Source organism: Scomber scombrus, chromosome 9 (assembly GCF_963691925.1).
Source record: "Scomber scombrus chromosome 9, fScoSco1.1, whole genome shotgun sequence".
Lineage (NCBI taxonomy): Eukaryota > Metazoa > Chordata > Actinopteri > Scombriformes > Scombridae > Scomber > Scomber scombrus.
The window spans coordinates 4,989,536-5,006,381 of record NC_084978.1 but is presented as its reverse complement, the minus strand read 5'-3'; the positions used below and the strand labels follow the sequence as shown (position 1 = coordinate 5,006,381).

At 39.7% G+C, this 16,846-nt stretch overlaps 1 protein-coding gene across 1 annotated transcript; it reads right to left on the bottom strand.

The window, feature by feature from the left end:
• Positions 1 to 1,365: 1,365 nt before the first annotated feature.
• elp1 (elongator acetyltransferase complex subunit 1) lies at positions 1,366 to 16,616 on the bottom strand. The gene is made up of 36 exons (XM_062425757.1): positions 16,543 to 16,616; positions 14,729 to 14,935; positions 14,438 to 14,590; positions 14,203 to 14,284; positions 13,658 to 13,738; positions 13,429 to 13,514; positions 13,143 to 13,333; positions 12,886 to 13,009; positions 12,667 to 12,760; positions 11,960 to 12,190; positions 11,698 to 11,868; positions 11,312 to 11,393; positions 10,887 to 11,042; positions 10,657 to 10,763; positions 10,238 to 10,341; positions 9,982 to 10,035; positions 9,726 to 9,831; positions 9,496 to 9,611; positions 9,240 to 9,313; positions 8,854 to 8,932; positions 8,640 to 8,719; positions 8,415 to 8,552; positions 8,202 to 8,287; positions 7,935 to 8,083; positions 5,711 to 5,834; positions 5,115 to 5,212; positions 4,600 to 4,801; positions 4,359 to 4,420; positions 4,093 to 4,155; positions 3,829 to 3,889; positions 3,555 to 3,668; positions 2,864 to 2,963; positions 2,347 to 2,474; positions 2,047 to 2,198; positions 1,657 to 1,744; positions 1,366 to 1,491 (listed from the first exon to the last, which is right to left on the bottom strand). The coding sequence occupies exons 2-36, from the start codon at positions 14,876 to 14,878 to the stop codon at positions 1,424 to 1,426; spliced, it is 3,954 nt and encodes a 1,317-aa protein (XP_062281741.1). The 5' UTR covers positions 14,879 to 14,935; positions 16,543 to 16,616; the 3' UTR covers positions 1,366 to 1,423.
• Between the last annotated feature and the right edge of the window lie 230 nt (positions 16,617 to 16,846).

The following is a 16,846-nucleotide window of genomic DNA, read 5'->3' as shown; positions in this document are numbered from 1 at the left end:
TCAATAATCAATCTGACTTATCAATACATGTGTGATTAAACCTTTAATAATGTTTCAGAGAGTAGAGAGAGTGTATTTTTTTTTTCTTTTAGGTTTTACACCATTAATTTTTGGAGATAATACACAATATAATGTCCTATTTTACCTAAGACATGAAAATATAACGGCAATAACAATTATTTAAAATGTACTTTGTTGAAACTGATAACAAGAAATTTATCGAGGTGTGGGGTTTATTATATAACTATACGAGTCATTAGTCTTTACTGCTAATTCATAAAAATAAATACATTTTTATGCATTTTGGGGCCACTTTAGGAAAAGCCATCAAATTTCAGAGTAAAAGACATTTGGGGTGTTTTTACATCTGTTAAATGTCAAAATGGGTCAAATTTGACCCAACTAGTATGTAAGGCGTAATATGTAGGGAAAATACTCTACATTGACTAATCATTTGTGCCTAATAGTTTTTCCACCAAACAAAAAGTTCAATTATCTTGTTAAAAATTCTTAAAATTACATATCTTCTCTCCCCATCATTAAACAATCCCAGGATCTGTCAATAAGCAAATATATTTCATCTCAAAAGTTTAAATGCTGCATACAAGATGTCTCCTACTTCACTGTTTGTGCACTGGAAGCTCCAAAGCATCACACTTTGGAGAAGAACAGGCTCCAAATCCATGAGAGGTGGAAGTAACGAAAATTAATTGATGAAAATAAGTGAGATTATATCAAAGGATTTGATTAAAACAAGTCGTGATATGATGACAGCAGACAAACATTTCATCATTTTTCTTGTCTTGAATTCATCATTCACACCACAAAACAGCCATTTATCATTTAAGAAAACTGGCTTCTCGGGTGGGAGTAACAAACAATAACTGAAAACAAAATGGATGTGATGAAAATGCTTACAAATTAGTTTCCATTATATCATGAATTGAACAGTAAGTGGGTGGGATAATTAAAATATACCACTTATAGTAGCATTTCTATACAGAGTTGGTGTTTCTGCAACAGCTTACCAATTATTATATTTTTCATATAGTCTAATATACTCACAATTATTCCTCACTTTATCTTTTTTATTGCATCCAGCTCCTGTAATTGTGGATATTTCCCTGTAAATGATTTTGACACTGTTGCTACATGGCAGCTTTATGGAGGAGGCCTAACTCATTGATTATTCAACTGATTTCTGAGACTGTCTTGATTGTTTTAGATCAATCAATGAGACATTTTTTCAATGTCTATTGTCGCTGTTGGAAATGAATTAATGTAACATTGTGTCGTTATATTTCTAAACTCCAGAGAAGTAAAAACAAAAAAGAAACATGACCAGAGAAGACGTCTAACTGGATCTTTATTCATACATAATTACCACTTTACAGTAAAAAGAACATTAAAAACAAAACTAATTTTACTTAAGAACAATGAGCTTCCACTTCACACCGTTTCTCATCTTTGGTGGCGGCGGGATTTCAGCATCTATGAAGAAGAAATGAGACAATATTAGAAACAGAAACATTTCTTCATCTCATCTGCAGAGCCTAAAAAAATCATTTACATGCATTCCTACTCTCACATGTGGCACAGATAAGATATGCATTAAAAACTCCCCCAACATATTTTAATGCTAAACAGTCTGCTAACCTTGTTGTGAAGTTACAGGTTTTTGCTGCTGCTGCTGCTGCTGGAAAGAAGCCATGATGCTGTTTGCAGTTGAATTTGGCCCTGTGAGCTGAAGAGTGGGAACAAGGAGAAAGTTAAGATTAAAAAAATGTGAATAAAACAACACACACAAATACAATAATGCATTCTCCTCTACTTTTACTTCACAGAAAAAGGTCCATTGAAGAAAGTTTAATGTCTGCAAAAAAATGTAATCTTGCCTCTTTTGACTTCTCATTGCTTGTTTAAACAGACCTGCCAGGGTTAAATTACCCAAATAACAACTGGCAATTAAAATGAATTAGATTAAGAGAAAAGTGAGAAACAGCAGATCGCAGTTGGTACATATAATAAAAAAGATATCATAGTTACCGGGGCTTGGTTGTTTTGCAGGCCTTCTGGCCACACTTCAGGCACTGCTGCCTCCATCATCTGCAGCGCCTCCTCATACACCAGCTGAAGCTTCTCCGCCTGTCTGTCAAACTGAAAGAGCACGAGGGCTTTGAGCAGGTTGTGCACTTCCTCTGCAGGAGAGAAGGAGAGAAAAAAAAGTGAGGCATTGTCGCTGTGAGAAGACAGAAAACTGCTCGGAGAAGGAAAGGAAAAATAGTTCAATATGTTTCAGATTGTAAATACCATAAACCTTTCAGCTCTTAGTGTTTGTGTATGTACCTCTCATCTTGTCCACAGTGGTGATGATCTCACTCAGAGCGTACATCAGCGCTCTGTCCTCCATCGGACTTCCTTCCTTCAGACTCAGCTTCTTCCGCTCGGCCTTCCGCCGGTTCTTCGATGATCTCCTGCAGACAGAGCGTGCACATTAAACCACAAACCAAAACTACATGAAATTAGGCCAAATTATGTTATTTGCACCACAGGATAGAGACTGATTGGCCAGTTAGTTAATGCATCAGTGTGTTTCTATTCCATATTTTTGCTGAAACTGCATCCCTGGCGGCAAAAATTACAAAAAGCTTTACATTAAGAAAAGAAAACACTTGTAACACCTTAGTTTTTTAAATGTTTTTGTTAAGATTTATGTTGTATGTCTCACTATAGGAACCTGACAAGCCCTTATAGGTTTCATTGGCTTCTTCTGCACATTTCTCTTTTGTTACTTTCTGTTTTCTTTACTTAATCTCAAAACAACAAGATTCATGTGTGTGTGCTGTGAGTGTGTTTGTCTTACGAGGAGATGCGGGAGTTACTGTGGGAGTATTTGGAGCCGGTCATCACACTGCTGGCTTCAGAGTAAAGCTCAGCATCAGGACAGTCTGGACCGTCCTCATCTGATGGAAAACACAGAGTTACTACTGTTAATGCAGGTTTTCACTGTGATGTTAATCAATGAATATAAACATATTCTTTATACTCTTTAGACAGTATAAACCTGTTAACACTGGTCTCTCATAACTAAATGCAAGCTGTAAATGGAGGCACTGTAATGGGTCATATTTTGGGGAAAATATGATAATAAAACTAAATAGTATAAATACTAAAAACTACTAATTGCCTGATAAATACCTGTTTAGCCACACAGAGAGAAAAAGAAATACCTTCTTTTCTCTTGTCTGTCACATTTTACACTGTGAATCCATTTCTCTGCCCAAACTATATATATCTTAAAGTATAGATTGTTTTAAAATAGTGGCATGATGATTTTTTTTATTTTTGACTTTTTCATCTTGGTTTAAAGTTCTTCTTTTTTTAGTACAGGCTTAATTGAATATCCCACACTAATGCCCCATATTGCTTGTGGGTGTGATAAATAAAACCTTCAATTTTGGTGAATAAGTACGACAGACAGAGACAGAGTTGACATATAATCAAACATGCTGGATCAGATACTTCATATCCTGTTAGTTCGGACTCATTCTCACCGAGCATGTTCAGTCTGGCCTTCTCTTTCTGCTCTCGGACCAAAGCCAGCCGGGTCTTGTGCCGGGTGAACGCTGCGACCTGAGCCTCCAGGAAGACGGTCTGTGCACCGAAGGCTGACAACAGACAACATCACGAGATCTTAATCATACAGCCAAAGGTTTCTGTTTGTGTGAATCTTCCACTTTATCTCTGGTGTGTTTAGGAATAAACAGTGGAAGAAAAGCTGAGTAGTTAGGATGAGAAGCTGCAGTCATGTTTCTGAGCTTTTCTTACCGTCCAACAGAGCAGGTTTCAGGTTGGTTTCAGTGATGTCTTGTCTGTTGTGCATGTAAATCTGAAGCAGACAAAGAAAATGTCTCACATAAGCATCATGTAAGTCATAAAGAAGAACATACAAAAAATGTGCTGGGGTTTAAGTATTTTTGTTATTTTTTAAATGTGTTTAATTTGTATATTCAACACCATTTTACAAATTAGTAACAGCACCAAACTAAAATAAGAGAAAAGAAGAAAAGGATGTTAATTTCATATACTGACCAATCGGAGTGCCTCCTCCCATACTGCACCATTGATCAGAGCCAAGATGGCCTCCTCACAGTCCTGTTGGAGATAGAAACATTTAAACCTTCAGCTCTGACAGTTGTTTTATTTTACAAGCAAATATGTGAATCAATAAATTCAATAAAGGTCTGTTTGTGGATGATTTGTAGCAGATTTTAATCACAAATCAAACCCTTGAAATTCCAGTTTTTTTTACATTTATGCATCTAGTTTTGTTCAGGTGACAAACAGTGAAAGCTTACTTTGGCGTACTGGTCCAACAGCAGAGCAGCTTCTGAGTACCGCCGCTGTTCAATTAACTTCTCTGCAAGAGAGAGAAACAACAAATCATAAGATAAGATAAGATTATCCTTTATTAGTGTCACAGTAGGTTTAAAAACAAAATCAGCATGTGACGGAGTTATTTCATGTGGAACCAGCTCACCGCTATCTCTCTGTCTGACCTGTGTTTGTGTCTGTCTGGCTACCTGTTGTCATGGTTACCTGCCAGGTCTCGGGCCAGCAGAGCTAACTGGTCTGGCGGCAGCGGCAACTGCTGAGCGACGCAGATGGCGTTCCTCCAACTGGAGCTGCTGGCGAACGCCTGCAGGGCGCTGGCTGGCTCGCCGCATCGCCATAGCAACAGGCCAGCCTGCTCCGCCTGTTGCTGCTCCATCAGGTGCTCGGCGTAGGCGCAGCTCAGAGCCTAGAGGTCAAAGGGAGAAGTATATGAGGTGAAAGTCAGGTTTAATGTGCAAAAGTCTTTCTCTTGTTTTTTAACACTGAATACACATTTCCTGTATTATCTGGTGGTTGTGTTCTAATTAAGAGACTGAGAAATAATTAAATATGGTCATTATAGCATTGCTAAAACAACAAATCTAATGATGGACTTTTGCACAGTACTGCATGTGTGTGAGCTCAGGTGATTGAGTCAGGGGGTTGATCTTCTGTAATAACGAGTGATTTCCAGGAAGTAACTTCAGGTCGAGTGGGCACAGCTGTGTTTATGTCTGTACCTTGTATTGAGCTTTGTCTGCTGCGTACAGTCTCAGAGCTTCATTGTAGAGTTTCTGCTCCTTCACCAGCTGTAAAGCCTCAGGGAAATGCTCCTGTCCTGTATATAAAACACAAGAGATCAGACTCTGAAAAGCACCACAACCTCATTTACTACTTATTATTTCATCACTTTTTACACCTTTTATAGGTTAATGGATTTTAATGTTGTGTCATTATGAGTGAGTGTTTTAAACTGAAAGTAAAGGTTAAACTAAACATCTGAGTCCAGTTTTTATTTGCTTATGATTGTGAGTACTGTGCTGACTTTATCATGTTTGCTATGATATTTTCTTTCACATATCCTTTACACAGTATAACAACTATCAAGTGGTTTCGGCTGATATTCAGATAATCTTAAAGGTACATTCCTCAATATTTTTACTATCTGGAGGAGCTGTTTTGTGAAAGGATTGAGACAAAAGTCCGATTTTTTTGACACAAAGCTGTATGAGATACATTTGGATATATAATCATAATTGAGTCCTGCAACTGGCTTCCAGATAAACTCAAACAGCAGCAAACAGTGTCGACAGCTGACAGAAACATTCAGACTGACCACACTTGCTGAGGTGGAGCAGAGCCTTCCTGTAGCGTTTCAGGTGTTTGTCGATGGTGTAGCGCTGGTAGTTCGGCTCCAGGCTCTTCAGCATATTTAAAAAGGGAAGATACTCTTTGGGGTCCTGCAAAGATCGTAGATTATAATTAACCGACATACGCAGAAAACACGCTGTTTAATCCATCCACATATCACAGCTTAACCATCAAATACACAGTTGGGAGTAATTAAATGAATATGTTCCTGTTTTTGAATATTTGGCTCCCTGGAATGTTTGAGAAGTTCTTCTGAAAAGTATAATTTGCTTTTAATTTTAACAAATTCGGTGTTAGTGCTTGTTAATTTAATATAATCTCACTTTAATGGCTCATTTGTGTTTCCCACAAACACTCCACAGAGCAAAACTTCCCAATAAACGTATTTCTTTTCTCCAGTCAGAGCTGATTATTTAATGTGATTTTGCAGAAAATGTTGTGATATATTTGGCTGCTTAAATGCCTTTTGCTCCATTTTGCTCCATCTGTGCTGCTTTTGTGCATAAATCTGAATATTAATGAGGATAAACTGTTTTCCACTAAAGTGTTTAGCAGGATTAAGAGATCACAAAGTTTACAGGTGGCAGTGTTTCCCCTACCATTGTACAGGCCTGGCGGGCCGCCTGGCCAAGGTGACCTGCCACCAGGCCAAGAAAAAAACAATCAATATGCCAAAATTAAGCCAATTCAATTCATTCATAAATCAGTTATCATTAGGAGCGCCTCTGTGCAGCGCAAAGCGAGTCAACCTGCTTCGTTGCCTAGTAACGATGCGAGTACCGCTGCTGAGAGCGCGGGCATATATTCTGGGATGTTTAAGATTTGCTAACCAACTATGGCGCCGCCGAAGAAAAGAAAAAATATCGCGGGTGACAAACAACTTAATATAAAGAAATTTTTCTGCCAGACCCCGGAGCCAAGAAAAATAGATGAAGGGAGAGTAACAGAGGCAACTCCAGAAAAAATGACAGGTGCAGGTGAGACGGAAGAAAGGGGGGCAGATTGCAGTGGAGAGGGGGGCTGCTCGGTTACTGCCTCTGACACCGGTCCGACTACCGACCCCCGTCCGACGGGTGACCGCGGGCCCGGTCCGACTGGTAACGTTGACCCAGCAAAAAAAAATACAGCTAAACACAGAACATCTGGCTGGGATCCCGAATGGCTTAACAACCACAACTACAGCCCTTGGTTGTACCACACTCCCCATGGTAAGTTTACAATTTGTTGTTTAGCTTATATTTTTGTGATTGAGGAGCTTCTCTCTCTTTTCTTTTCTTTTTTTTGGTAAGCAATAATGATGAAAATAACACAGACAATAGGCTAGTTTTCCCAGGCATTGTCAAATATATGTAACTCTGTTATAATAAAATGAATAAAAAACGTATGTGTTTATTAAAAAAAATATTTATAACTGATAGAATCTCAATTATGTGTAGGGATGTTTTGTCGCTTATGCCGTCAGCATAAGCAGCCCGTTAAAAGAGGACCATCCCAGAGGGTTTTCATTGAGATCCCTTCTGCAATGTACAGAAAAGATGCACTTGATGCTCATATGGGCTCAGACCACCACGCTGCAGCCTTTCAGGCCCATGCAACTTTGATTAAAAGTTAGATTAAGCCTAATGATTTCATTTAAGTGATATAATTCAGTAATATAGGCCTACAATGATTTTTACACACACACACACACAATAAATGATCCTTAAATTTAACAATTTACTAAATAAGCTTTCTCATTTTTGGTAGGTGAAAACAGACCTCAGGAACAGGCTGCAGGGGGAGCACTTGGGGGCCTGCATGAGAGTTTCTATCAATGGTCCCCCTGTGGCCAAGTTCCCCTACGACAAGGCCTTGGTGAAGTTCTTCACAAAACCCAGAAAAATCAAGTGCAGCAGAGAACGATGCACACTGTGTGGTTGAAGTGCCAATGTAGCATGTTCCATTTGTATGCAATAAATGCACCTTAATAAGTCACTCTCTCCTTGTGATCTTGAATACGCTCTGGGTGAACAAAAATTTGAATGCATATATAATAATTGCAGAATTGCAGACTGCTTGCTGTGCCTTGCTGTGCGTGTGCCACACGCGTCGCGTCTGTTTAGGGTTTTTTCGGTGGGTACCACCGGGCCTGAAAAAAATTCTAGGGGAAACACTGCAGGTGGTATACCTCCTCTTTCACCATCTCTTACCTTTTGGGATTTCTCGGCCACCATGAGCACGAGGTCGAAGTCGTACGTTCCCAGAGAGTGTTCGTACAGGTCGTTGACATTGACCAGAAACAGCAGGTACTTCAACGCCTCTTCAGCACTCACAGCACCGGGAGCTTCAGGAGGATTCACTGGATAAATAGAAACACACAGTTAACTTCTACTCACAATATCTGCTACTCTGACTGTGAGTGTGTTTGCATAGCTGAGTGAATGGGTTAAAATTCAGTGTATTTCAGGTGAGCTCACCTCGAAGTTCATGGACCTTCTGCAGAGCGATCTCTAGTTCAGGAACAGTCTTCTTCACATGAGTGGTCAGTATAGACAGACAGAATCTGGACAGACAACAATATGGTGATGCTGTTATGTTAATCTATCAGTTTTGTGTATGTGCCATCTGTTTTTAAGCCATAAATAATGATCAGCACATAAAAATTAGAAACAAAATACAGCATCACTGACTTGTTTGGATCCATTGATTCCATGGCGCTCCGTAAAGCATCGCACACAATGTCTACCTTCTTCATCCCAGATGCAGGCTGGGGCTGGACCGGGCTTCCCTCAGGAGGAGGGTACATGGTACTAGTGGTGTTCTCCTCTCTGGGTACCAAAAACATTCTTAGACTTAACAACTAAAATACCAGTCTTTGGTTTAATTGTGTGATAATCAACTCCTGTGACTCTTACTTGAGCTCGGTGAGGAAGAGGTTGATGTGGTTGATGGAGTTGAGTTGTGTGATGAAGGCGATGATGGTTTCAAGGAAAACCTGCAGGAGAAGACAGATTCCAAATTACACTTTTTTATTTATGCACTGGTGAAGATCAGAAACAGACAGCAGCTTGAGGGCAATCCAGTCTGCAAAATGATGACAGGAAAATAAGATACTTGTGTTGTTCGTACCTTTGGGTTGTGGTCATAAATAAGGTTCAGGTTGATCCTCAGCTTCCTCATACAATCAAAAGCTTCTTTGAATCTTAAACTGTAAAAATAACAAACAACAAGTAGGGTTTAATTTACTCCAGAGTACGGTGCATTTTCACCACTTTTTCACCATACACTCTCAGCTTCCTTTCTCCAAATATTCAGCTAAAAAAGGTGAAATTAACATAAAAGCTACAATCATTAGACTTCAGTAGTTTTTAACAAAATTGAAAAAGTAGGAACTTACAGATGAGATTGGTGTAGTTAAGGTCATTGTTGGCCTGATAGGACTGTTTGTCACTAATGTTTTGACTACATTCAAAAGTGATGTGACTCTCATCATATTTTATAAAAATCAAACCCACCTGTCCAACCATTTCCTGAGCTGAGCCAGCACCAGTGCTCGATGATTTACTGTCTCCAAATTCCCACGCGGCATCTAGACATACACACACCATAATAAATCATAAATTAGTTTCTCAATTTGTCATTTTAATAACGGAAAATGTTCCAAAATCTCAATCTACATCTGGATCCTGCATCTTCATAATACACACAGTCATAGACAATCACATTAGCTGCACTGCTGTGGTATTTATATTGAACGTGTGTTAAACTGACCTGCAGAATCACTCTGGTGTCTTGCGGCACCACAGTGACGATCCTGGATCCTCGCTCCACCCGCCGCAGCGTCTCGTCATTCTCACCTCCATCTGAGGCCAAAGCTGCCTGTAGCGCTGCAGGGGTCAAAGGTCATGAAACTCAACTGTAGTGCTGCAACGCCATCCTCTCACTCTGGGCTTTTTAATGTACTTGTGAATGTGCATGTGTGTGTGTGTGTGTGTCCATACCTTTAACACTGAGCGTGCTCAGTTGGAGGCAGCGGCAGGTGTGTGAGTGTGTGGTGATGATGAGGAAGTCGTTGCAAACAGCGAAGGAGGAAACATTGGAGGCGAGCTGAGAGAGAGGCAGATATACGCAAATTGGCACACTGTAAAGAAGAACATCTGCTATGTGTCCATATTCAGACAATTAAGTTATGTTTTACACCAAATTACATCAAACGTGTTACAAAAGCAGACTGCTGCTTTTCAGTTGACAGCATACCTCTGTGTCTCCAGCGTAGAGGTGGGATCTGTCCGTCAGGCCGAGCAGATACTCCTGCAAACGTGAACCCAAAGCAAAAAGACACATTCAAGCCTGCACACAATGATTTACTTATAATTAGAAATCCCCACAGGTCTCTACTCTCTACATTTATTAGAGATCGCTCATTATCACCAGCGTTTTGAGGAGAGTGCTTTGATATTTACTTTCTAAATTCATTGTCTCATAAATTAATATGCAGGTGATGTGTTTCTACCTCTCCACTGATGCTGCAGAGGGCCGTCTGAACACAAGGAACAGGAAAGTTGATGGTGCATCCGCTGAAGTCACGCCAGTCCTTCACTGACAGCTCAGGACCATCTACACAGAAAAAACAAAAAGGTAAACCAATGCATTTTATATGCATGTATAGTGACTTTCTACTCAGCTATGAAAGCAAGGATCAACATAAGTTCATAAAAATAAAACTGCAAAATAATGGTGGAAAAAGCCATTTAATACCAAAGCTCATACTTTCACTTAAAAATCTATTAAACTGTGTTAAGAAGTTTTAATCTGTGTCTCTATTTGCATCAAAAACTTATAATTAAAAAAAGCGAGAATACATAAAAAATACCACTTATTTAGGAGTTAAATGTATGAACGAATACAATAACAATAAATATAATAACTGACCATAGAGCAGTTTCTTTATCTGTCCGTCCTCCAGCTGCAGTGCCACAGTGCCGGTCTGGGAGCTGTGAACCATACTGACCACCATACCGTCCACTTCTACCTCAGACCTGAAGCATAAAAACAAGCAGCTGAGTCCTGATTTCAAACATGGCCACTGAATGATTCAACAATACAAATTTGATGCAATTTAGTTAAATTATGATGTTTTTCAGAAGACGTATGTTGCTGACCTGACAGAGAGTGTGTCAGTGGCGTCCTCAGCAGGGCGGAGCAGCAGCAGGGTGGAGGAGGTCGGCAGCAGACTGGAGCTCACACCCACAAACAGCTCATCCTCCAGCCACAGCAGCTGCCGCAAGGCCAGAGGTTCCTCCTGGAGAACCGAAACTCTGCAGGAGGATGAGAAACAAAATCATTGAGGGAGCAAAGTAAACAATGAAAAAATGACTTCTAGCATCATTACCCATAAGCTTCATGAAACACCAATTAGTTGACAATCAGCACATTCTGATTTTATGCAAATTGTATTTATTAAAGTTGCCATGACACTGATTAATTGGGTGAATTTCACAGAATGAATCAGCTGTAAACTTGCAGGAATTAAAACAACAACATGTGCATCAACAGGAAACAGCAGCTCTGCAGATCGATGTGTTACCTGAGGGTTTTCTGGAGGACAAGAGGTCTAGACATATTCCTGAATCCATCTGCTGTTTTGTCTGTTGTCTGTTCTCCTGAATCTAAACACACACAGGAAGGTTTGTGGGTAAAATTAAGAGGATCAGGAAAATATGTATATGGAATAGAAATAGGCACACTTTGGCGTTACAACAAAAGCTACATTTTGAACCAAAACTGGCCAAAACCCACTTAATAAAGTCTAATTAGTTGCTTGTCATGGCCAAATGAGCTAAACTAAACTTAACTAAAAAAGTTGGGTTTGAGCTCAACACAGAGTTTAAATGACATATTATAATTAATATAATTTTAATTGGCATTCACCCTGATGACTGGATCATTATGGAAAGCTAATTATAAACCCACCTTGGCTGAAGATTGAGATGTTTCCATCAGCTGTGAATGCTGACAGCTGATTGGTTCCCTGAGGTTTGCAGAGGAAGGTCACCTGGTTGACCGGTGACGTCAGCTGGAGCTCGAACGAACACATGGGAGGAGGAACCACACACTGCCTGAAGGTTGTCACCAGGACTTTATCTGAGGAGAGTTTAGACAAAACATTAACAAAGTCCATCATGCTGGAATCGTCCTTTAGGTGCTTCTTCCCTCTCGTCTCATTGGTCCTCACCTCCTTCAATCACAGCCACGTTGGCCTTGTCGGCAGCGTCCAGCCCGAGGCTCCTCTCCGTCGTCCAGCCCCAGTCGTAGGTGATGGTGGTCCAGCTGCGGTTCACCACGTGGAGCCGTAGGGGGCGCTCAGGATCCCAGCACACACTGACTGGAGCCTTCTGATGGTCTCTGCCAAACTCCAGGCTCTGCTTCAGATACCAGTGGTAGTTTCCCACCGTCCACAGCTGGACTGCAGAGAGAGAGGGAGACAAGTTAAAGTTGAATTCAGCACACAATGACAAAACAGGAACACACATCTGATTTAAATAAACATTTTAGTTATTTATTGCATACATTATATTATATATTATTGCTCATAAACATGTTTCTGGAACTTTAAATACTTTCCATTACCTGAATGTTGTATTTGTGAATCATTTTGTTTACATAAAATGCAAAAGTCTGACATAAAGCCATAAGACAATATTCTGGATTTTATAAATGTATCATCATGTAAACACTTTTTTTCTTGTTACTTTCATCTGAATTAGATCATAATGGGTGTAAGCATGTTTCATTTAACCCCTCATGTTTACTGCACAAATCTTCTTACCTTTTTTAACTTGACAAGTGGCTCCAAGTCGTAATATAATTTTATTAAAAGATGCTGTAGTAGATGGTAATAAATGCTGCTACACAGTGCAGTTTATCTTTTGCTGAACTTACTGTAAGTGTTGACCTGTCCGTCCTCTCCAGCGGTCATGTCTTCCAACCAAACCGCTAACACAGTGGAGTCACTGTTCCACAGCAGCTCCTTCACCTGAAACACACATTAATCAAATAATCTGATCACATAACCTGCAAGACTGATCACTGCTATTCATGTGTTCATCAAAAATATATTGTTCGACATGTTTTCTGTGGGTCAGATTTAGCTGAATGTACCTTAGCTTGGTCTTTGCTGAAGGGCAGAGTGAAGTCTCCATGTAACAGTCCGTTCTTCTCCATGAACACCACGCTGTGTTTGTTGGGATGACGCTGAGTGCTCGCTATCAGGCTGCCTGAAGGCCTGAAACACCAGGACAAGGTTTAACATGGATTCACACTTCTTATGCACATTCAACAGTCAGTCCAGGATGTTTTTTTGCTTATTTTTGACGCTCTCCAAGTGGAAAAGAGCAGAAACTAGAGTTAACTCGTACTTCCAGCACAGCGCCTGCTCCAGGCCATTGACGGGCTCACTGGTGGCCTGCAAAACGCCCTCTCTGTTCCAGACCCGAACCTTCCTGGCTCCAGTCTGAGGACAGACGGCGCTGACGGCAAACAGCTGGCCGTCACCTCTCCACGTCACCCGGGGCCTGCGGTCGTCCCACACTGCTGTCGGCTGAACCTCCTGTGGGGACAAATATTTCATAAACCTTTCAGAGGTTTTGATGCTTTTCCATTTTATTCAAGCTCTGATGTTTGTGTAATTAATGAAACACTGACCTGGCTCTTCTTGTGTGCTGCCTGTTTCCCCTCTGAGCCGTGAAACTGAGTCTCCTTCTTCCCCCAACCCACCGTGATGAACTTTCCTGCAATATGCACAATATACATGAACAAATATTATCATTCAACCATAATACAAACATGTATACAGTCTTATGACCCTATATAGGTCTTGAACCTTAGGTTGAGAACAATTAATCTGCACAGAGTCCATTTGGAGCCACAGTACCTTCACCAAAGTCGTCCTGGTGGATTCCGACCTCAGTGATCGGCTCAAAGTCTTTGGTCATCATGATGACTGTTTCCTGACCTGCAAGCACAAATTATTAAGATGTATTCATTTGTAACGTTGTTTAATATGTTTTATTGGAAATAAAACGGGATTAACTCAACATTTATAGGTCACTGAGGTTATATCTTAGAGAGCAACAGTGTGTTTGACCACAGTAATGTTACAACTGAAACTTAGACAATTTCCAAAAGATGTGTTGCTACCTTAAAAAAATCTACTACCAACGACTACCTATGCTTTATAATAATCCAGCTCACTATGAAGACCACCTTCTTCCCCATCTTTAAGGGTAACAACTGTCTAAATGTTTATGAAACTGGGTTGAGTTGTGTGCAGTTAAGCAGAGATAATCTGTCAATAAAACTTATAGATGATTCACAACAATAAACTCAAGGCGAGGCATTTAATTTAATCTTTATCAAGAACAGTGATTTAACATGTTTATGAATAACATGCTTTTGACATTTGTATAACATACTGACCAGTGGTGAGAGCGACGAGTTCCTCATCAGGACTCCAGCTCATCGATGTCAGACCGCTGTCAACACTGCCGACACACTCCAACTGTAAAAACCCAACCAAACACATTCAGTAAGGACCTTCCTCTGCCCCTTATCTTAACCCCTGTAACTTAAAACTAACTACAACATTGACCCTAAAGCCCAAAGATGAACTGAAAAATGTGTTTATACTTTGTGACTTTTCTGTGCTACCCACCTGGCAGGTGTTGAGGTTGAAGAGGACGACGTCACCGGTGGCTGTGGCTAAACATGCCGACTCAAGTTCTGCCAGGTCCTGCAGTCCGACCACCAAACCGGTGCCGTCCTCGGGGAGAAACCCATCAGCTGTCAACGAGGCCTCGCTCACCACCTGCAGAACAGAAAGGAGAGTCGATAAGGAATGGTAGACTTTCATCTGCACTACATGACCACACAACTGTTATTACACAATGCTGAAATCTTCATCTCTTCTTGAGGCTCAGAAACAGTCACGTTGCAACCAGCGTACCTGACCAGTCCGGGGGTCGAACTCTGTGATGGAGTACGGAGAGGCAACCAGCAGCGAGCTTGTGTCTGCCCGCACTGAGAAACACTGCGGGGAGCCCGGACCCTGCAGCTCTGAGCTCCGCAGGCTCTTCAGCAGCTTTAGGTTCCTCATCTCACCTCAAGACTGAGGGAAAAACAACACCGTCTGGTCCGAAACTCTCCAAAAGACCTGTTACAAAAGAAATGAAAACACTTCAACAAACCACTGACAGAAAGATCTGGGTGATTTATCATTAACTGGTGATTAAATATAGAGATGTTGTATTTTCTTGATCTTAAAAGAAAATTGTTGAGTCCATGATGATTTAAAATTGACAGCAAATGCTCTGCCATCTTTTTTCTTACGTGAAAATATTTTCAAAAAGCACCGATAGACATTTATTATATATTATATTATCTGAATTATTAATGTATTCAGTCAAAAGTAATTGGACAACAGACTTTTCTCTGTTGTGGAGGATTTTTGGGCTCAATGTCTGACCTGCACAACCTTCCAAAGATATTAAATAAACTTAACATTAATCATTTTAGCAATTTATAGAGTAAAGCGGCATTTGTTGGCTCTATTATAATTTAAATACTATATGTGTGTCAGCCTGAACACTTTTAAAACATCACTGAACTCATGTTTTAGCAGGTTTTACTTCATTTGGTGCCAACACAGCTGCAGAATTACAGTAGTCCATTATAGAATAGAATATAATAGAATAGCTTTATTATCATTGCACACAAGATACAATGAAATTTAGGGTAGCTTTCCACTTAAGGTGAAAACATTCACATAAACACACATACATTTGTACACACACATCCATACAGTAAGTAAAAGGCCTGAGTTACTCTGCAATATGCTGTATATTGCACAGATTAAAAATTAATCTTTACAAGAAACCGAGATAAAAAAATGAATCCACAGACAGTCAGACACAAGTTGCATGAAATATAACTGAGTAGCTTTACAAGTACTCTAACAACTCTTTTACAAAGTATTTAGTGATTTGTAGATCATTTAGAGAACAGTGGTGATGGTGGTTCTAATTATACATTTATATTATCTGAGATTTGCTTTTAAAGTCACATAACAACTAATTACAAAGCATCCAGTACAGCATTTATTAACAATTTAAAGCATAATGGGAATTAGTAGCCTGTTTGTAGTGGAATATAAATCACATGTTCTCAATTAGCTCCTGAACTGGGCTGACTTTAAGGAAAATAATCAGGTTTATTTTTGTTTAAGAAAGTTTAATATAAAGGTTTTGAGATTAAAATTAGTCACCAATCATAAAAAATGACACACTGTAATGAAATATCTTCATATTATCCACTCTCCTCTCTGACACTCTTCCATTTTTGATCAAAAACTTAGATGACAACACCACCTGTGAGGTTAGTAAACAACTTATAACAAACTTAACCAACATAACTGTAATTACATAAAACATTTTATCATTTCTTGGATCATTAAGTGTAATATTTCTGTGCTCTTTACAAGAAACAGAAATAAAACAATGAATCCAATGACAGCCAGACAAAAGTTGCATGAAATATAACTGTGTAGCTTTACAAGTAGTCTGACAGTGTAAATAGTTTTATAGTAGTTTTAATGAAACTGATGGTTTAGCTTTAAGGAGAGACTGATTACAGCCTGTCCGACAATGGAACTATGTCTATTAGCTTACCTTTAAATGATAAAGGACGACATTTTATTAAGCTGCAACAATTCAGCAAACTAAACTAGATATGACTGCAGTAACACTGCAACATAAAACTCACCCAGGAGAATCAGCTTGAAGTTATAAAATCTTGTCAGTGATCAGCATCAACAACAACATGCATGTGGCGCTGTGACCTCTGACCCGCAGCCGGTGACGCAGCTACATGACGGGACCGGCGGTGTCGCCCCCTGCAGGCTGGGAGTGAACATGCATCAAATTATTTAAAACAACTGCAGCATTGGAGATAAATGCTATCTTTTTAATGTAAATGTTAAAAGTTTCGCTCATTTTCTTATATATGAAATACAGTGAAAAATAACTTGTAGTTGCTTATTTTCTTACTTTTATTTGGAGGTTTTATT